This window comes from Eulemur rufifrons, chromosome 6 (assembly GCF_041146395.1).
Source record: "Eulemur rufifrons isolate Redbay chromosome 6, OSU_ERuf_1, whole genome shotgun sequence".
Classification (NCBI taxonomy): domain Eukaryota; kingdom Metazoa; phylum Chordata; class Mammalia; order Primates; family Lemuridae; genus Eulemur; species Eulemur rufifrons.
In genome coordinates, this window is record NC_090988.1 from 69,524,215 (window position 1) to 69,546,170 (window position 21,956).

The 21,956-nt window shown below is 50.2% G+C and overlaps 1 protein-coding gene across 1 annotated transcript in view; it reads left to right on the forward strand.

Annotated features, from left to right (window-relative positions):
* Positions 1-5,549: 5,549 nt before the first annotated feature.
* SLC6A5 (solute carrier family 6 member 5) overlaps positions 5,550-21,956 on the forward strand; it is a 49,315-nt gene continuing 32,908 nt past the window's right edge. Inside the window, exons 1-6 of the mRNA XM_069469703.1 lie at positions 5,550-6,062; positions 8,690-8,828; positions 11,497-11,628; positions 11,961-12,134; positions 17,896-18,037; positions 19,733-19,865. Of these exons, the coding sequence (XP_069325804.1) occupies positions 5,550-6,062; positions 8,690-8,828; positions 11,497-11,628; positions 11,961-12,134; positions 17,896-18,037; positions 19,733-19,865 (1,233 nt within the window). The remainder of the gene's footprint in view (positions 6,063-8,689; positions 8,829-11,496; positions 11,629-11,960; positions 12,135-17,895; positions 18,038-19,732; positions 19,866-21,956) is intronic.

Here is a 21,956-nt window from a genome sequence, read left to right on the forward strand (position 1 = left end):
AGGATGCTCCTAATTTTCTTATTAAGTGACCAAACCAGTGGAGAAGGGGAAAATGTTGCACAATGATTACCTACTTTGTAAGGTTTTCTATTTTGTGTATGTCTACCCATATCAAACCTTCTGGACCAGGGAGAGACAACTGTTTTATTTGCTAAGTCTGAGGGGCTTCAAACATATGATTCATCGATTGAATAATAACAATATCTTATTGAAAGCATACCAAGTAGCCAACCTCAATCTAGGCACTTTGCATGATTTTTTTTCATTTAATCCTCAGGCTACCCTTAAGGCAGGTTAATTCTTATTATCCTTATTTTACAGATCGGGGATTTCCCCCAAGGTCACAGAGCTAGGAGGTGGTGCAGTCTGTCTGCAGAACCCACATTCTTAGCACAGAACAATACTGCAATGGACCTGGGCAGTAGTAGACAAGTGGGACAAAATACTGCATGGCTTCCTGACTATTGGCAGTGTCACCTGAAACCCACACTGAGCCCTCACATCCATCCGCTATATAAGTTTTAGGCGTTAAAGGCTCCCATATTGACGGCTAAACACAGACACAGGCGCTCAATATTTCTCCCGTGGTGGGGTAGACAGGAGTCAACACAGACCGGGGCTCCAACCCTGGCTCTGCCCGCTCAGCCTGGGCACGTTTCTGTCAAATCGAGCTAGCTGCTCTTTCTCCAATGCTGCCCTGAGGACCAGGGGAGGCTGGTGTCACAGGCGCCGGGCTAACACTAGAGCAGGAGCTCATAAAACACGGGTTCCTTTCCCTCCTCTCTCCTTCCCTAGTGCGCAGGAGGGCAGCGACTTGGATGCGCAAGGCCGCCCTCTGGGCCCTCTCCTGTCTGGGCTGCAGTTTGCCTTTCGTGTCGTGGCACAAACACCGGCGTCAGGGCTGTCACAGGATGGCCTCTTTTTCAGTAGGCTACCCCCATACAGCCGGGTGGACACGAGTTTTCAAAAATAGCTATTTATTTGCTTATCTGCAAGGAAGGAGTGTGTGGGGGGGACAAAGTGATCGAGGACAAAATCAATTACTATTTTTCATCTTTGACAAACTAATTAAGGCCGTAGTGACTGGCTAATTCCGACCGAATGGCTGCGCGGTGATGGATGCGGATTTACGGCCTCCTCGGCTGCGGGCGCGCAGGGCCGATTATCACTCGGAACAGGCGGCGGCGGAGGGCGGGGGCGGAGGCCCGCGTGGAGGGGACGTGCCTTTTCTCTTCTTCTTCTTCTTCTTTTTTTTTTTTTTTTTTTTAATACTGCGGCTCCATCCTCTGCGCTTCGCAGGCGCTGACACACGCTCATACGCACGACAAGCTACCCCAGGGCCTGGCCTCCTGCCTCTCAGGAACCCCCTCGAACCCCAGCCCTCCTGCCCCGCTGGTGCTCTTACTCCGCCCCGGAGTTGGCCTCACAGCGACCCTTCTAGGCCCCTCGGCCCCAGACCCTCCCTCCATTCTCCACGTGGCCCCTCCTCTAGAATCTTGCGACTGAAAGTGGGGTGAGGTGGAGAGCCCGGCAGAGTCTCCGCCAACCCCCAGCCCAGCCTTCCCCGCGCGTCACCCGCCTCCGCAGAGCCTGACGCGCAGCGGGCCCCACGCGGGAACCCAAGTGCGCACTTGGTTGGGGAGGGCCAGCGGGCGAAACGTCAGGCCTGGGGACTGAGCGGGGGCACTGGGCGTCACTCATGCCCAGGGCCGCAGCTGGGGGAGGTGAGAGGGCTGGCAGGGCTCTGGCGCCCCTGCGCAGTCCTCCCCTCCCGCCCTGGCCAGGAACGTCTGTGCGCCCCGGAACGTCAGGGCGAGGGGTGAGCGCCCCGCTCCCACTTGGCCCTGGGGGGCGGGGGGGGGTGCTGTGCAAATGCAAATTGGGAAGCTAGCCAGAACCTTCCGTAGTCGTGACTGTCTCTCGTAGAAGTGAGCTCAGGGAACCGCAGAGAGAGGCCTACACGGACCTATTGACGCGCATCGTGTTTCCGCTTGGGTCCGACCGCTCGCTGAAGCCAGGGTCTGGCAGGCTTGCCCGCTACGGTTCTCGCATCTGAGTCTGGCTCCTTCTTGGAAACCGGGGTCTGTTTGGGAATAAGCATCTGGCAGATTCCCTTCGGCCTCCCCCATAGCACCAAGCGCCTAAGAAGTGCTTCCCAGCGCCAGAGTTAGAGCAAGCGCTTTTGCGGGATTCTGAGCCTCACCCACTCACCCGACCCTCCTCCAGCCAGAGTCCACCACAGCCTCACCCCGACCCCCTTAGCCTCCTCCTCAGCCTCGCTCGGTTTCCCTACGAGCGAGTCCCGGGGAGAGCGCGACTGACCCCAGCGACAGACAGCCTTGTGGGAGGTGATTGGGATCTTCTCCAGGGTTTAAAACCTACTTTCCGAGCCTCAGTTTCCCCAAAGGTTGTTGCCAAGCCTAAATGGGATAATAATTTATGGAAAGCCCTTGCACAATGGTTCGATACTGAGATCTACCATAAAAAGCGGCCTGAAACCCGAAAGTCAGCTCGGAAGGAAGGTTTCCTGAGGGATCCTATCCATCCTGCCCCCACCCAAAATAATGCAGACCATGTGTCCCCAGCCAGCTGCCCTCGGAGGGGCCAGGGGGAGAGCCAGCAAGCGGAGGCATCCGAGCACTCTCCGGCGCCTCGGGAGGGGCGGGAGGGGGCGGGAGGGAGCGGGAAGAGGCTCCGCAGTGCCCCCGGCGCCCGCCGCAATCTGCCGCCGCAGCCTCCGCCTGAGGCCGTGGTGGCATTGTCCTCCCACCGCCGCGTGGGGACTGCCCAGCCGAGTGCGACGGCGCGGACCCCGAGGCAGTGCGCAGGGTTGCCGGCAGCAGGGAAGGGACGAAGTGCTTTCCGTAGCTCCTTATCCCCGAGGCCAGGGGTTCCCCGCTAGACAGGCAAGATAGAAGGGAAGCATTTTGCTGAGAATCTTCTAGTTTCCAAAGTACATCTTTGTAAAGATGTTTTCCCTTTCTTACGATTTATAGCCATTGCTTTCTACCAACGGAACAGTCATCTTTTTATCGCCACGGCCACCCCCAACCCCATCCCCGCCGCAGTACGGTTGTGCATCTTCCAGCGGCTTCTCCGATGGCTACCCCTGCCCCCTGGTTGTTGGGGATCTCGATTTAGAGGGTCTCAAAGGTCCCACGCTGCCAAATCAGGCCTGCCTCTGGTGAGGTTTTATTCAATAGGCTATGATGGAAGAATGGATTTCCTTTGACTTTGAACGTGGCCTGAGAACCAGGTCAGTTTTGAAAATAATTTCTTTTTTATTTCTCTAAAACATTTTCAGAAGAGCTTAAAAAAATACAACAAAAACAGTCCATTATAGTCGGGATTTTTTTCTTGATTTTGTTAACAGATAAAATAGGAACGAAAATACCAGATCACAATTTTTAAGCGAAAAATCCAGGCTCCCTCCCAGACTGGTTATCTGGGAGGGTGGGGATGTGAGAATCAAGTCCACATGCACACAAAGGTGGGTACACCCTTGTAAATGCAGGACCCGGTGCCTGCACCAGTCATCACGGAGCTGCGGGGCTACGTGCAGACCCTCACTCGCTTTCCGGGTAATGTTGCAGAATCCCTGAAGACTGGGGGAGACAGCAATGAAATCTAGTGGAAAAGAAAGACACTACAGTGATTTAAACACCCCTCCACTCCAGCCCAATCCACCCTGTTGGCGGCTGCGCCTTGCCTTGGGTGCAGTGGGACGTGTCCCTACCATGTTTCCCTTAATTAGGAGGAGGCAAACTTCTGTCCTCCCCTCCCGCTGGTTTCGGTTTAGTAATCAGACCCACATGAGTCACGCCAAATACGCAGCCCCCTCCCGCCCGAGGGACAACTGGCCAGCGTAAGCAAGGCTGTTGTCCCTTTAAAACTCGAATCCAAAGGGGTAATGATTTATCAAACTTGTATTATCAAGAAAATGTCAAACCAAGGGCACCTTGCTTTGCACTGACGCAAACCTGGCCTTTCCCAAGGAGATATAGAAAGCGCCTCTCCTGCCGGAGCCAAACCCAGTCTTGTCAATAGCGGGTTTTACCCTCTACCGGTTCAATCTGTTGCCTGTGTTAGACATGGTGAGTGTTTGCTTTTGTTCTTTCAAGAGGAAAGAGGGCTGAGGGGATAGGGAGGGCAGATTCGTTTTGGATATTTCTTTTTGAAATGTCTGTGTATTGGGGGAGGGAGGCCAAGGAAGACAATTCTCGAAGCCATAAGTATTTGTACTTGTGACTGCCACCTGAGGTCAGAAAGAGGTTTCCTGAGTCGTAGAGCTGAGAGGTTGACTGGAGCTCCCAGAGACCCGATTCTGGGTACTGTCCTCGGTGCTGAAAAGCCAGGTGCCGGTGCAGAGGCGAGTCGCTCTGGGTCCTAGAGGCTATTGAGACAAGAATGCTGGCTGGTGCCGAGGTATCTAGATTTGTTACAAATTAAGGAGTTCTGTTCTGTGCATTTGTGAAAGGGGTCTAGACGAGAGGTGTGCAGGTGAGGTGAAAGTAATAGGATTCTTCTTACAGTATAATAGGAATTATTGGTGCTAATGTTTAGGAAGCCCTGAAAGATGACTTGAGGGGAGAAAGTGAATGGAAAAACCACCGCTGGCAGTTCTTTTCATTTGAAAGTCAATTGAGAGAAAGCAAATGAAAATTAGCTTTGAGTTTTGGTCCTCAAGCAAGAATAGGGTTGTAGAGGATATTAGACTCCTGTTAATAGTTATGCTAAAAAAAGAAGAAAAAAAAAAAAAAAAAGGAAAGAAAGAAACGAAAACCAACCAAACAAAAAAACTTTGCATGTTCTTCTACATGTCTGGTAATCAGAAAGTGATGCAGGTTGTGTAAGATAACAAACCCAGTTACTACCTTGTGTGTTAAGTGGTATATTACTGTTGTCATGGTGTGTTTTTTTTGTTGTTGTTGATATTTTGATCGTGATTCTTATCCTTGTCTTTGCTGCCTTGCGGGAGGAGGTGGGTTTTGGAGCGCTGAGACTTGCACAACCGTTTTGGCCTCAAGCGCTGGCAGGTGCCAGGGCATCAGCTTTGTGGCCACAGCTTGTCTATGGGGGAAAGAAAGAAAAAAGGCAATGTGCATTGTTGAATGACAAAGGAAATGGGGCGGAAAATTAAAGAATCTTTCCACAATGGTGATGGGGACTCGGGCACCCACAGCTGTGATGTGAAATCCAAAGAGGGCAGGGAGCTCATGACTCTGGGGCTATTTCCACCCTCCCCCTTTACCCCTCCAAAAATACATTTCTGCCTCTTTTCTTAGTTCTTCCTCCACCAGGGAAGGACTATTAGCTTCTTTATGTCACCTGGTTATTGATGAGACGGGCAAATTGAGAAATAATAATTAGTTTTTATTGGGGAAAAAATTCAGATCCCTATTTGCTTCCCCAGATATTGTGTCTGGACCTGAGTTGTGAACGTCTCCGTATGTAGATACAGGTATTTTTTTTTTTTTTTTTAAGCTGCCGTGACTTTGTTTTGCACGAACTTGACATTGTGTTTGCAGGATTGCAGCGCTCCCAAGGAAATGAATAAACAACCAGCCAACAGCCTGGAGGCGGCGGCGGTGCCGGGCCACTCGGATGGCCCGTGCGCTCCCAGGACAAGCCCGGAGCAGGAGCTTCCCGCCGCCGCCGCGCCGCCGCCACGTGTGCCCAGGTCCGCTTCCACCGGCGCCCAAACTTTCCAGTCCGCCGATGCGCGAGCCTGCGAGGCTGATCCGCCAGGAGTGGGGTCTTGCAAACTCAGTAGCCCGCGGGCGCAGGCGGTCTCGGCTGCTCTGCGGGACTTGAGCGAGGCACACGGCGCGCAGGCCGGCCTCTATTCTGGGGCCGCCGGGCCCGGCAACGCGCTACACTGCAAGATCCCGGCTCTGCGCGGCCCGGAGGGGGATGCGAACGTGAGTGTGGGCAAGGGCACCCTGGAGCGGAACAATACCCCTGCCGTGGGCTGGGTGAACATGAGCCAGAGCACCGTGGTGCTGGGCACGGATGGAATCACCTCGGTGCTCCCGGGCAGCGTGGCCACCGCCGCCACTCAGGTAAGCAGGTTGCTGTCGGACCGCGCCGTGTCCTGCTCTCCAGCCGCGCGCAGGAGGCGAGCCGGGCCGTGGCGGGTGCACGTGTGCTGGTTGGGAAACCGGTTGGCAGTGCCAGGTGATGGATGCGGGAGGCAGCTTTGGGGCTTCAGAAGCTCGCACTGCGCTGGGGTCGCCAGTTTCAGGGCGTGAGGGCTGCAGTGACCCTGCCAGGGGGACCCCCACCTGCCCCTTCCCAGCCTCCGTAGTATCGAGAACCTGGGTGCAGATTCATTAAGCAGCTGAGGCAGATAGATTCCACTCCGTTATGCAGACAGACTCGCCTTGCTGCCCATGACTGAGTCTTTTCTCTTTTTAAAAAAGTCCTAATTTTTTTTTTTTTTAAAGAAAATACAGAAAAACGCTGGATGGTGGTGGTGGGTGGGGAGCAAGGATAGTTGAAGTTCTGTAGCCTCTCCACTGCCAGTGACCATTTATCGCCTAACCCATTTGCTGAGAAGCGGGTTTACATGAGGCTACTGAAGCTTAAGCTTCAGGGCCTGTCGTTTGCCTGGGCCCTTCCAAAATCAGTATCTGATTTTGCCATCATAATTTTGTATTTTTTCCTTAAACTGGACATCCCTCAATTGTATAAGCTTCGGGCCCTATCAACCTGGATCCACACTTGCATTCGATCCTTTACTACTCAACCAGAGGCAGGAAAAACCCACAGAGCAAATCTCAATCCCTGGGCTATGGATAAAGTCATGGATAAAGGCAACTTTGCCGGTGGCCCTCTCCCCTACATTGGCTTTTGTTTTCTTCCATTTCCCTCCAGTCTTTCTCCTTCCTTCTCTGATCTCTTCTTTCTTCCATCCTGTTCTATCTTCCCTGTAACTCTTCCCTTCCTATTTCCTGCCCTTCTAGTACTTCCTTTCCTGCCCTGGGTTTGAGGTCTAGGTATGTATCCAGCAGTGGGGGCCTGAATCAGAATATGTGCCTGTGTGAGATTTAGGATTTATGCTGTCCTTCTGGCCTTAGTCACTCTAGTGTTTGCACACACACACACACACACACACTCACGCTTATCCATAAGCCCACATAGCAGGGACTCAGCTGTCAGAATAACTAGAAATAAACATAAACTTAGACTTTGCCACTTGTCCTTGCTCTTGGGGTCCACTGCTGGAGCATTTGTCTGTGTGTCTAAACTGCCTCTGACAGCATATACCCAAGAGTGTGACCCCAGCTGGAGTAGAAAATTTGTTTCACTTGTCCTGCTTCACCTCCGCACTGCGGCAAAAGGAGCTGGAATTCCCACCCTCTGCAGCCCCGGAAGGTGGGGTTCGCGTGGAGGTGGTATGTGTGTGGGAGGAGTGTAGGGAGGATGTTAAAGATGTTCAGGTCCCTAAAAGTCCTTATTTTCAGCCCTGCCCATCTTTCTGATTGGGCTTTTCTGACATCCACCTTGGCCCTCTTCGTCTCTCCCCAAGACTTCCTCTCCGGACAGCTGCTGCTTTATCCTCCATGGCCTGTAGAAAAGTGTGGGATGTAGCAGGTTGCTACAATAGGTGAAGGATGACTGAGGAGGTGGAAACTGTGAATAGTGGCCTGAGCCCCTGGAAGCTTTGTGCAGTGTCCAGGGGTCCTGAACATTTTCAAAGTTCATTTGAGGTGGCTAAAGCCCTAGCTTTTTTTTGCTTAGTAGTGAGGCATTCCAGCACCAGGCACTGCCCCAAGAAAGCATCTTTGTGTGAGCGTGGAGAAGAGAGTCCCAAAGATTCATAGACTGCTGGAGCTAGCAGGTGCCTGAGAGGACAGTTATCCTAAACCTCCCCTTTTACAGATGGGACACAGAGGCTTTGAGAGAGCAAGTGGCTTGCATGAATTTATCCAGTAGTAAAGTTTAGGCCAGAAGTCAAGGTTTTAGATGGCCTGGCTCTAAACCATATTTACTTTTTTTGTTCTCCTTCTTATTTCATCTCCAAATCTCCCTCCTGCCCATCTCCCTTGCCCCAGTGCTGAAGGGTGCCCCCCTTAAATTAGCTGACAAGGCAGGTTCTGCCTGTAGGCTTTGGTGGAGGAAGTGAGGCAGGGGCTCTGGCTGGCTTCGGCATTGCAGCTCTCTTTCTGGCCTTGGCACACACTCTGAAGCAAACAAGGGCTGACGAAGGGGTGTGGTGGGGTTTTCCTTTGGTGGGGGAGCGATTGGTTAAGAACCTGCTTGCTGGGATCTCTGGGCATGACACTGGGGGCCTGCTTGCCAAATGAACTCTTGGTGAGGGGTTGGGGATGGAGGGACCTGCTTGCAATCAACTTACAGGTTCAAGATTTGGGGAGAGCTGCTTGCTGGTGTACCCTGACTTTCAGATTTGGGAAAGAGGGGCTCCTGGGTCTGTTTAAGAGGTGTCTTCAGGTCAGAATTGGGGGCCTGCTTGCTGAAAGACTCTCAGTGCAGGGTTGAGGGGTGAGAGCCCTGCTTGTAGATGCATCCTTCCTTTAGAATTGGGGTCCTGCTTGCCGATGCATCCTCGGTTGAAAAGTGGGGGCCTGCTTGCTGGGAAGGACCCTTAGCCGGGGAGAGGGGTGGAAGGGGTCTGCTTGTGGACCTACCCGGGCTGTTATCCGACAATGTGCTTTTCCGCCCCCAGGAGGACGAGCAAGGGGATGAGAATAAGGCCCGAGGGAACTGGTCCAGCAAACTGGACTTCATCCTGTCCATGGTGGGGTATGCAGTGGGGCTGGGCAATGTCTGGAGGTTTCCCTACCTGGCCTTCCAGAACGGGGGAGGTATGGCTTTTCCGCTCTTTCCGCCTGCGGCAAGGTGGGGCGGGCACTTGAGGGTTGGGGGGACCCGGAGCTCTCCAGCAGGGCAGGGTGGGGTGGGGAGGCTCAGGGCAGCCTCCTCACACTCCAGCCCCAGACCCTGTAGGCGTAAAGCAAAGCCTGAGGGCAGGAGGGATGGTAGTAATCATTTGGTCTAGACCCAGGAGGCTCCTATCTAGAGACAGGGTTGCATTGCAGGTGAGGAGTGGGGCCCCATGATTCCCCCAATGGCCCAGCTTAGGGGGCTGGGTCAAGTGAGCATCAACACCTGGAAGTTCGGACTCTAGTGGTCAAGTATTCAGAAAGCGGAGGCTCTCCATGCACCCACTTGACTTTAGAGCCAGTAGCTGTGCAGTCCTGAAGGCCCGAATTGAGAATTATAACCTGGAAATCCGAGCCTTCCTAGGAGACTGACAACGGGGCGCTCAGGTGCTGCGGAATGCAGGATGCAGGGGAGCCAGGAGGAGGAAGGGGGGAGGGGCTGAGAGTTGTGCTCCCAGAAAACTCTCAGAAGCACCCTTCCCCCAACCCTCTTAGTCAGAAGCAGGACATATTTTGATTTTAGTAAAATCATTTAGCAAAAACAGTTTTCCGTTCATTTGTCCTACCTGGGTGGTAGGCTCTGCTTTTGAAGGAAAACCATTTCAGAGGTGGTAAGGACTCCAGTTAGGCATGCACCAGCTGCCGAGCCACTGGGATTCATTGCCCCTCTTGTGCACCCACCCAGGAGGGACCCCACACATTCAGGGTCCCTTCTGCCCCTCCAGACAGACGTTGAGGTGCCCACCACTGGCTGACAAGTCACCCTCTAGGATTAGGGATTTGCACCTAGAGCTCGCTCCTGCATCTTCTCAACTGGACCAAAAGGACAAGCAATGCACCCCCTCACCCCATAGGTCAGGCAGCTTAAGGGTTTTTGTTTTTTGTCTCTTGGGTCAGATTCAGGAGGAATTTGGTGCCCTGGAACAGACAGGTGCTTCACCACCGACCCGTCCCTTGCCCCCATTTCCAAATTAGGACACGTTGACAAGTACTTATGAGGACTGCAGAGCGTTTGCAGTTTGGGGTGTCCTGAAAACAGAAGAACATGTGCTGGCGACACGAATATAGGCACCCCAGCTGGGGTTCCGTTTGGTTTTCCTCAGGGAGTTCTCAGACCAGGGTGCTATTGTGAGGCTTCCAGGGACTGGGAAGAGGGTGGGTACCCGGGATGTGGGGTGGGGGTGAGCCTGAAGCGGTTCCAGCAAAGGGGGGTTGGCCCGCGAAAGTGCCCGCGCTTTGCTTGCGCGGGATCTGGGAAGTGCGGGGCTGCGCGAGCGACCAAGCGGTCCTGTCCGGTCAGGTCCCGGGGCTCTGGGCGGGTGGATGCAGGCGCGGGGAGGGGGAAGCAGCCTTTTCCGCACTGCGGCTCCGGGCCCAGCAGCCCTCAGCGCGGGGTAGAGAGCTGCCCCCTCTTCCCAGGAGCGGAAGAGGAGGATTGCACAATCCCCATCTTTCTCAAACCCCCCCCTCACGACAGGATAAAGCAGAGTCCCCGGTTTTGCTCTGCTGGGCCTTCCTGGCTTGGAGAGGCCTGGGCGGGAAGGCCCTTCCCCCCAGACGGCAAGTGGGGAGAAGGGTGAGCTACAGGGCTGCCGACAGAGGAAAAATCAGCTTCCTTTCTGCTGAGCCCCGCATTCTGGGGTTCTGGCATCTCTAGTCCCCACATGGACTCTGATCCGTGCAAGAGCACTTCCTGGTCAAACCCTTTTCAAAGATCACGGTAATTCCCCAAGCTCCTCCCAAATAACCTCAAAGACTGTTGAAGGGAAAGAACCCCAGAGAACCGGCAGCAAGTCTGTGGAGGCCTACCAGGTACTATTGTCCAAACTGGGCATTCTGGGGGATAAAGAGATGAAGGGTACATTTTGTCAGGTACTCATAGTCTAGAAAAGGCACCCACATCAATATTACCAAGTGATCAGTGCTTGGGGCCAGGTACCGTGGGAGGACAGAGAAGGCAGACTTCCTGGAGGAGGAAGCATTTGAGGAGACCTTGAAGGACGGAAGGGAGTGGGAAGCTGAGATGTACGTGATGGGATAGGGGGTGTGGCAGAGGGATGAGCTCCCCTTACTGACTGCAGCACGGGCCCGACCCTGGTTGGCAGAAGGTATGCGGGTAACTTACTGTGGGACGGGTGCTCTGCAGTCTAACTTAGAAGATTTTAGCTCCTTGGAGGGCTGAGGCTCTGATGAGATTTCACCACTCTGAATCCACTAGTGAGTCAAAGGCATGGATTGGTTGAACCCTGGAAGGGCATGATTTTAGGAAATTGAAATGCTATAATAAGAAAAGTAAAGAAGAGAAGAGAAAGAATAAAATTCCACCAGCACATAATCCCTAGTGACCTGTCCAGTGGAAAATCGAAACGAGGAGTGTATTTGCATGAGTACCCTTACATTTGTTGGAAGAGGGCTCTTAAATGTCCCAGGTGTCCGTTGTTGAGCCTGAATATCAAATGCTTCTTCAGAAAAGGAGCTAAATTGTCCTTGGTTCATTGAGAGGGAGCCTGGCCCCCAACCCAGAGGGTTAAGGGGGGCCAGAGCCCAGCTGTTGCCTCCCAGGGCTCTCACTTCCCACTCTCTTTCCAAGGTGCTTTCCTCATCCCTTACCTGATGATGCTGGCTCTGGCCGGATTGCCTATCTTCTTCTTAGAAGTGTCGCTGGGCCAGTTTGCCAGCCAGGGGCCAGTGTCTGTGTGGAAGGCCATTCCAGCTCTGCAAGGTGAGTCCAGCCTGCCTCCCAGCCTCCTCAGGCCCTTACCCGGCCCTCTCTGGCACCATGGGGCACCCGGGGAGGGAGCCTCCCTTTTGTGTTCAGTGGAACTCACTCCTTCCTTTACTTGGTCCTTCTGAAGAATGGCCTAAGATCATCTCTGGCATTTTTGAGTTCCTGGGAAAATGCCTCAATATCCCCTGTAGACATAGACTCCACTCCACTATTAGCACATCCATTGGTACAAGAGAGCCAAGACCTAGGTCCCCATGCTGTGCCCATCTGTAAGAATTCCACAGGATCTAGGATGGAATGAATCCCCGGAATTTTTGCTTCCACAGGCTGTGGCATCGCGATGCTGATCATCTCTGTCCTAATAGCCATATACTACAATGTGATTATTTGCTACACACTTTTCTACCTATTTGCCTCTTTTGCATCTGTGCTGCCCTGGGGCTCCTGCAACAACCCTTGGAACACACCAGAATGCAAAGATAAAACCAAACTTTTATTAGGTAAGTTCAGAAATACCTGCTTTAGGTGTGTGTATTCTGAACCATTCATTCATTCATTTGACAAAATTAATTGAGCACATATTATGCATGCCAGGCCATATACTAGGTGCAAGGGGCACAGAGATTAAATCAAAACCAAACATACTTAATTCTAACATTTAAGGAGCTTATGGTCCAGAGGAGAGGTAATCACATTTTTGTTTGCTCATGAATAGATGGAATATTTGTTAAAATGCAGATTCATAGGCCCACTAGATAGTCTGATTTATTGATTTGGGTGGGGCCAGAAAACTTGCATTTTAATAAAGCTCTCTAGAATCTTATTTTATTTCACAATGCGTTTCTTGGACTAGTAGCATCACTTGGGAGGTGGTTAGAAGGTCCACCATAGCTTTCCTTGAGGAGAATTTGCATTTTGGCTAGATTTCCAGGTGACTTGTTTGCATGGTATAATTTACAATGTGATGCTGTAGGTCCTAGAGTCTAAGGAGCGTGATCCTGGGGCCAAACTGACAAAATACTGCTCAGGGCACAAGGTGACTATGAGAGCAGACCCTTAGACGTGTACCCGTGATAGACATGTGCCTAACGTCGTGCCTGCAAGAGGGCAAGTCTACTGGGGAGTCAGAGTGTCCCTGGAAGATGTTTCAGATGTGAAGTAGATTGAGACTTGAGGACTTGGGGGAAAATGTCAGCTTCTTGGGTTAAGGGCAAGAGAGTGAATGTGAAAAAGAGTAGCGCAGATATGTCAGAAAGGCTTTCCTGGTCTATAAGACATCTTTGCCGCTGACTGGATGTGTGTCTGGGTTACGTAACTTCTCTCTGGGTCTCAGTTTTCCTCACCTGAAAATAGAAAGAATATTCTTCATCCTGTGGACCTTATGGGATTGCTGTAAGAAGAAAAGAAGTGAGGGGTATGATATAGTTGCAGGAGTATAAAACTCTCCTACAAATAGAAGGTGCTAGTATCAGTCACTTTGGAAAGCTCTGGTCATTTTAATGGGGAAACAAGTAGTTTCTTCTTTCCCCAGTAGATCTGTTAATTCTTAAGCTGGGTCTGTGCTGAGGTCAGCTTTCTGTGGTCTCTCTATGATCAGCTGGTGGTGTTGCCCTCCAAGGCCAGCTTTTTCCCTGGCAGTCTGCACATTGCAGAGCTAGCACGTGATTTAGCCCATTGAGTATGTTAAGGACAAAAGATGGATTCTTCCCTACCACATCTCCAGGGAGATGCAATTCTTTTCTACATTTTCTATCATGTACACATATTCGTTTTATAGTCTATATGTACATGTGTATTTGTTTTTAAAGCAAGCTGAGCATGTTGACTGGGCCAGGTGGGTGGGTGGAGGTTCAAGATGCAGAGAAGCCCCTGCCCTGGTTTCCAACCCTGCTCATAATCACCTAGGAAACATGAAAGGCAGAGTAAAGATGTTACACAGCTAAGCTTCTGGTTGACTGGTACACACCATAAAAACTACACAAGCTCTGCGCACAAAGAGACAATGGACATTTTTCACTCTGATTATCCCCTGGGAGTATATGGACAGGCTGGGAAGATCCTATCTCATTCATAGCCAGTGCTTTAATTTTTTTTTTTTTTTTGGTAAAAAATTGAGGTGTCAGTCCCCACACTTTTTGTGCAGCCCCTCCATTTGTCATTCTCTATGTTATCTGCACATGAGCATGTCCTGCTTTGGGGTCCAGGATATTTATTGTGGGAGTATTGGTCCTTTGGGGTTCTGGAGTGCCTTAGATAGAAAAGGTGATGGTGGTGGCCTGCCTCGTGGAGACACAGGCAGCTTTAGAGCCTCACTGCCCTGCTGGACAAATTGGGAGTCCAGACAATGGATATTCCCAAGCTGTCTCCCAAATGGACATTCTGAGTGAGCTTGCTTAGGAGATGGACTTCCTCCCCCCAGCAGTGTTCCAGGCTCACCTGCTCCCTCGCGGCCCAAACCCTGTGACAGCTGGGCAAAAGGACTCATCCCAGGAGAGAGGGGGTATATGGCCCACCATTGCCACCTTCCCTCACAGCAGAGATGTTTATGCCATGCTCCTCTCAGGCTGCTAGGGACGTATAACTGGGAGCTCTGCTTCACCAGGGAGATGTTAGGGAGATGTTAGGGCGCCGTACCCACTCCAGCCCCAGAGGGGAGCCCTGGGCCCAGCTGCGGGTAGGGGCTGTTTGCCACCTTTGTAAGGTGCATTTGTAGGAGAGGCTGTCTTCTTTAGGGTGACTCAACCCTCCAGGTATCTGTCATGGAGAACGACTAATTTGTGCCCTGCCAAGTGAGACCAGCGCCTGTTTTGTGAAAGTAGGAGCTAGCTGGGTCTCATAAAATGGGAACAACATAAATACCGTTTCTATTTCTGGAATGGCTTAATTTTCATTAGAACTTTAATTAAATGATTCCTTTTCTCCCTGGTCTTTCATGTGCTTTCATTTATTAATAATTGCCTGAGTAAAGAGAATCCCATTCCAACAGCTTCCAATTTAGCATGATCATTATCTCTGTTCTTTGTTCGGGGTTGCTGGGCCGGAGAGCTCTCCGATAAGGCCCATCGTTCCTTTGCCGGCAGAGCTGCAGGCGCCGTGTGCTGGGAAGCGTGCTCCTGCCGCCCAGTGGTGGATAGCGATATTGCAGGAGGCTTGGGATGCGAGGAGCCCGCCCAGCGGCGAGCGGGGGAGCCCTGCCGCATTGCCGCAGGGATGGTGACCTTGTACCGCTGCCGCGGGCAGTGACCCACAGGCATCCAGAGACGCTCTCTAGGGAAGCTGCCTGCTTGCTTCACAATGGCAATTTGGGAAGCAAGCTATTTGACGTTTGCTCTTGTGTTAGTGATCTCTTCGGTCTTAGGGAGGTGGATGGACTTTTGGAAAGAAGGGCGAGCAATGATTTCCTTGCTTCTGTACAGAAAAGGGATACGGATGGTTCTTTAATTGCCTTCATTCAGGTCGCTGCTGGGGGAAAACAAAAGCTTCCTCGGTAAACGTTTGATAGTTACTGGGTGGGAATCCTCCTGAAACTCTCTTGCTTGATTAGACTAAAGAAGATACTATTTAATAGAAAGGTACTTTGAGGCCTTTAAAGCAGAGATTCTCAACCTGGGGAGATTTTACAGGGGACATTTGGCAATGTTCGGAGACATTTTTGTTTTTTGCATTTTGGGGTGGGGGTGGGGCGGGAGTGTGGATGGTCCTGGCGTTTAGTGGGTGGAGGTCAGGGATGCTGCTAAATATCCTGCAATGCACGGGACAGCGCCACAACAAAGAATTATCTGACCCCAAATGTCATTAGCACCCCTGTGGAAAAACCCTGGTCTAAAGTCCCAGCACTCTGGGAGGCTGAGGCGGGAGGGTATCTTGAGCTCAGGAATTTGAGACCACCCTGAGCAAGAATAAGACACATCTCTACTAAAAATAGAAAATTAGCCAAGCGTGGTGGCGCATGCCTGTAGTCCTGGCTACTTGGGAGGCTGAGGCAAGAGGATCTCTGAGCCCAGGAGTTTGAGGTTGCTGTGAGCTATGGTGATGCCACAGCACTCTACCCGGGCGACAGAGTTCCACAAATAAAAACTAATTGAGGGGAAGAGATTCTTATGATCGTTGTTCTAATTTTTATCCAATATTCTGAGAAGTTCTGGGGGATGTGTGGGAGGCAGTAGGTAATTCACGGCAGGCAAGTGGGCTTGTGGGAGATGATGTTGAGGACTAGAGATACTCCCTAAAAAGGTGCAACAATGATGATTATGGCTAAAATTTATTGAGTGCCAACCGTGTGCTGGGCATCTTGTGAAGTTTTTTCATTAATGGTCTAATGTAATTTGGTCCTTGCAACAACCTTGTGAACAACTCTTACCAGAAAATGGAGGCTTGGACAGATAAAGGACCTTGTCCAAGCTCTCAGGGCTGGGATCATTCCCGAACCCCGCAGTTCCACGGAAGGCATAAATTGGGAGTCTATGCACTGGATCTAGGCTGCATATGCTTTTTTGTTGTTGTTGTTCATGGTAGTTAAAATAAATTTAACTGATTCACAACATTTTAAAATGGCGAGATTTCATGTAAATATCTAGATTCTCTGCGTCTTTTGCCACAACATCTGGAAAAGCATGGCACTGACTGGCTGCAATACTCTCTGGTTTGCTGTAGTCCCCCCTCTGCCTATTCACCTCCACTTTATGTCTTCCTTATTTTGTCACCAGCCTGGCCTCTGCAGGTGTTTGAGTTCATGATCTCTCCTCTCTATTTCACAATAGAGTGGTTAAGGGCATGGACTCCAAAGAGAGAGCGCTTGTTTGCATCCTGGGTTGATATATGACCTTGGCAAACAGTTGCATCTTCCTGTGCCCCAGTTTCTTTATCTGTAACACAGAGATAATGACAATACCAATCTCCTAGGGGTGGTGTGAGGCTTAACTTAATCAATGCATATAAAGCACTTAAAACAGTGCCTTAGACATGGTAAGTACTGTCCATTGCTGTTATTATTATACTTTGCTCCTTTACAAAATAGTATCCTTTGGGATTAGTCCTGGTGGACTCTTTATTTAAAATATCTGCCAATTTATATGTATTTATAAGGCTGCTAGGGAGGCATTGTAATATGGTCAGAAAGACTTCAGATTCTTCTTATTCAAAATGCAGATAATAATATGTACCTCCTGGGTTTTATTAGGATTTCATGAGGTGATCATTATTAAAGTGTCCAGCACAGCGCCTGACATGCTACGACTCACGAGGTTAATTCCCTTTCCCCATCCTAGCCTAGGTCAGGCCTTCTCAACCTTGGCACTATTGACATTTTGGTCCCCTAGATGCGATAACTGAAAATGTCTCCACACATTGCGGAATGTCTCCTGGGGAGAAAATTTGTCCCCAGTTGAGTACCACTGTGTTGGGTCCTGTCGTAGGCTCACCAGCACACAGTGTGGCTGCTGCCTCCACTGACCCACGTGAGAGTGGAAGGCACGTGGCACATTACTTACCGTATGTCGGCCATGGTGCCGGGTGTGGGTCCAAGATGAACTTACTCGTAAGCCTTCTGTAGCAGTAACCCTGCAAGAGCTTTGTTTCTCTAATTCTCTAAACTCATTTCTGCAATTCATTTGTTTTCTGTAGAGTTGTAAGGATCTGGGTTTGAGTCCTGACTCTCTTCCTCATTAGCTGCTTGACTTCAGTAGAATTACTCAACCTCTTTAAGCCTGTTTCTTTATTTTAAAAATGGAGGTAATAATACCTCCTGTGTAGGCTGATATGAGGATTAAACAAGATAATACATTTGAAGAGGTGCCCCACCAAGTAGAGAGTGCTCCATAAATGTGAGCCTTTGTTATCTGTACAAGGTGCTGCTGTGGGGACTGGGGGTTCTGATGAAGGAAACATGATTCTGTGGATCTTCTATGTCTGGCTTTGCTCAGTTAATTTTTTTTATATTTTTAAAAATCTACATATTACAGTTTTACACATTTTTGGGTGTACATGTGATATTTTGATACCTGTATATAATGTGTAATGATCAAATCAGAATAATTTAGACATCCATCATCTCACACATTTATTCTTTCTTTGTGTTGGCAACATTACAATTCTTTCTTCTAGCTGTTTGGAAATATGCAATAAATTATCATTAATCAGTTGATACTTTCCCAAAGTTACTCTCCAACATTTTTTGCCTTTTGTTTTTAAACCAGCAGAGAGAGACCCGTGTATAGTTTCTGCACAGATGTCACTGTTTCTGTACTATCCTCTCCTAAACAGATTCCTGTGTTATCAGTGACCATCCCAAAATACAGATCAAGAACTCAACTTTCTGCATGACTGCCTATCCCAACTTGACAATGGTTAATTTCACCAGCCAGGCCAATAAGACGTTTGTCAGTGGAAGTGAAGAGTACTTCAAGTAAGATGGCTGTTTTTTTTCTCTCTAAGAGAAATCCAGTGGATTAATAAACATTCCATTTGCAGAGGTGTGGGTGGCCCGAGGGATGGGATCAGGGAGGAAGATATTTTTCCTGGGTTGGCTACCAGGAGCAGATTGTTGTGCCTTGTGGGCCTGGAAAGGAGAGTTAGCAGGCAGGAAGAGAACCAGCGTCACTGTGATTCAAGATGCCAATGAAAAACATTTCAAAAGCTTGACCCAAGGTGATCTAAGCAGACCTCAGTTAACTAGATGACTTATTTTCCATCTACATGGGACTTCAAGGATGAAATCTGATCAGAGTTCGTGCAGTTAGGTATACTGGAAAATGATTTGCAAACCTGCTTTTGGTGGTCTTTGCTAATGCTCTGCAGTCAGTCTTAATTTCTAAGAAGAAATGTCATCAGGAGCTTCTTGGGACTTGTCCGAGGTGCCTTGTTGAAGCATGGAATAGTGGAGATGGCCAGGGTATTGTGGAATTGTTGACGAAGTGGTTTACCCATTTGGGGGATGGGACATGGGGAAGGTCCTTTTCATTGCTTGGGAAATAATGGTCCCCGTATTTTTTGCCCTGGAGCCAAGTTTTGCCTTAGAGCCAAGGTCAGTCCCAGCTTAGTCAGTCCTACTCAACTCTGAGCCCAAATTGTGCCAGGGTTTCGGACTGAAGGAGGCTCTGTCTGCACAGAGACAGCTCAGCCATCCCTGGTCTGAAAAGCAAAGCTGTGTGCTGACAAACAGTCTCTCAAGGTCACTGGCTAGACCAGGAGTGGGGCCGTTGCCTCCATTTCCCTCTGCAGGTCAGGACTTTCTGGGGTGTTATTTCTGCAGTCCTTCGGAGTCTGGATTCTGTCTCGTCCTTTGTTCAGGTCACAGAAAATTGCCAACCTGCAACTACAGCAGTTTCATATGGGATGCCTGGCTAGATGGTTGCAGAGTTAAAGGGATTATCTGAACCTGTTCCCAGGCACTGTCCCTGAAGTTGCCTCCTGTCCCCAGGGACAAGGCTGCCCTGTTAGCCATCCAGCCAGACTCTATGACTTCTCATCATCTACACAAGTTGCCAGCAGCGGCTGCAGATGATTCCATTTGCAGCTGCTCCCCTATCTTTGCAGGCATTCCTTGAACAAGGTCTAGGTGGCCCTACTTTTGCATTTTAGCCAGCCTCAGCCTCAGGATGTGCCCAAACACAACTTGAAATAAAATCCAGAGCTGCATTTTTAGTCATTTAGCATATGCAGTTTCCACTATGCCCTAATTTTTTAAATTTGCAATCATACAAATACTTTCAGAATAATTTTTATAAAAGAATAGAGCAATACAGAAAACACACAAAAATTATCCTTGATAGTTTAGAGTTTCTGTTGCATTTCTCCTGGGGCAGCTCTAGGTGACAATGAAGCTGGCAGTCTTGTGCAGAAGCCTGCCTGAGGCCACGAGTGGCCTCCCAGCACATAATAAAAATCCAGGTGATGTCTCTAAAGACAGCTGTGGGCGAGAGCTCGACCAGCAAATCCCCCATGGCCTAATCTGATCGGGTCCCTGATGGGGAGCGGGGGTGTTGCTCGGGTTTTGTTCAAGGCTCCTGGCTCTGCTGGGGGATTCAAACCTGCAGGCTGTCATCTTCCTCTCTCCTTTCCCTCTCTCCTCCCTTCCTTCTCCTCTCTTTCTGATTCTCAGATATTTTGTGCTGAAGATTTCTGCAGGGATTGAATATCCAGGCGAGATCAGGTGGCCACTAGCCTTCTGCCTCTTCCTGGCTTGGGTAATTGTGTACGCGTCCTTGGCTAAAGGAATCAAGACTTCAGGAAAAGTAAGAACTTGGATTTGTCTAAGTAAGAGAAAGCTCAGGGGTGCCGGGGTGTGGTTGCGTCATGGAGCAGGCAGAGCACTGGGAAGACAGTCAGGAGCGGTGGGTGCTAACTCTGACTGCCCCGGAGCAGTGGAGGTGATGTGGGCCAGTGACTTCACCTCCATCTGTAAAATGGGATAATAATAGCTTTCGTGCTCTGTATACAGATCTTCCAAGGGAGGGCGAGGGTACAGTGATTAGTTTCCTTACTTTCCTCTCCGGGGCTGTCACTCATTCAGCAGAAGGAACCTCCCTGATGTCATTCAGTCACTCTCCCTAAACTCTAGAATTCGTGCTGTTGGCTTTTTGCCTCTTGGTCTGGCTGCCAGTTCAGTTATTGCTTCTGCCAAGAAGCTGGATAAAGCTCAGCGTGGTGGAGTAGATTCCTTCTCCTTGCTCCTGGCCACTGTATTCTTGGCGTTCTCGCCTTTCTTTCCACCCCCAGCCCGACACTCTACCACCCAACGTGCTGCCAACACTAAAGGAGCACAGTCCTGCCCGTGGGATTTTGGCTGAGCAAATACTTGGCTGGGCCCTTTGGAGATGATGAAACTCCCACCCAAGCTCAGTTCCGAGCCACAGGTGAAGCGTCCAGGGAACCTCAGGCCACACTGGGCATTGTTGTAAGTGTCACGGTAACATTTCCCCATCTTCCGGCTGCCTTAGAAAAGCCCTGCTGAGGGGTTATCCAGTCACCCTGATGACAGCCAATACTATTTCACCAACCCAGGAGGCATTTTCATGTTTCAGGGTGAAAATGAAAATGTCTTTAAGACCCAAGGAATGAGGATATACTGGTGGACTTTGAGACCATAGGTTGAGACCATAGGATAGATTGGGCTAGTTGCCCAGACCAGGGCTTGCTGTGGTTACATTACAACCAAAGAAGGATCAGGCCTTATGGGGAGGGTGGTCCATGCCACCTTCCATGCTCAGCCATGTCACACCCCTGCCAGGCACCCAGACCTGGCACCCATCAGCCGCTAGACCAATCTGTGTTCTCTCTGGGCATATGGACATGCTCATGGGTGCCTTTTGATGACAGCTCTTACTGATGATTTCTGGGGAATCTATTTAATAGTCCCACAGGCACTTGAGTGGTGGACTCTGGCAGGCGTATCAGGGTTACCTGACGCAGGTGGTACACCTTAAATCACATGCTGTGGGAGAATGAAGCCAGCTAGAGAGAACCAGACTGAGAGTGAGGAGCCCCGGGTTCCTGTCCTTGGGGACTTGCCAGGGTGTTTGCTGCGTAGGGACAGCTCCCCTTGGGCCGTGAAACTTGGCTGAGCTTCCAATCTGCTCTTATCTTTAATTTGTTTTTTTTTCACCCATAAATAAAAAGCAAATTATCTTCTTTTAGTTATTTCAGGTGTCCTCAGTTTCCTCCTTTCTAAGGTGAAGGCAATTGGACTGGGTGATGTCTACGGCTCTCTAGTTCTAGTGTTGTTCTGTTTGAACACTTGCTGGGTTAGCTGGGGGGCCACTTTTATGCTCTGACCTCAGTTTCCCCCTCTGTAAAATGAGAGCTGGGATGAAGTGACCCCGAGGACCCTGAGGACAATGAGTGAGTACTATGAGGCTGGATTGATTGTATTTCTAAAGCTGCAGGGAGATGAAGAAATATTAACATGATCCTTCTAACCATGTCCAGTGTGGCCTGAGGTTCCCTGGACTCCTTGCCTTCTGTGGCTTGGAACTGAGCTTGGATGAGAGTTTCAGCACCTCCAAAGGGCCCAGCCAAGCAATTGCTCAGCAAGACTAGCCAGGTATTTGCTCGGCCAAAATCCCACTGGTAGGACTGTCACTTGTGGCTAGGGATGGAGACAAGGTGACCTCAGTCATAATCTAAGTGACCAGACAGGTGTCTAGTGGGACAGGCTAGAAAGTGTGACTGGCGGGAGAAGAGATGATAGATGAGGAGGGTGACAGCGTGTCCTTCTTGGTGACGTGAGGAAGGATGGCCTGTTGGCTCTCGAGTCAGACTAATCTGAAATCCTGGCTTTATCATTTTCTGCTTGTGTAACTCTGGACAAGCTATGGAACCTTTGG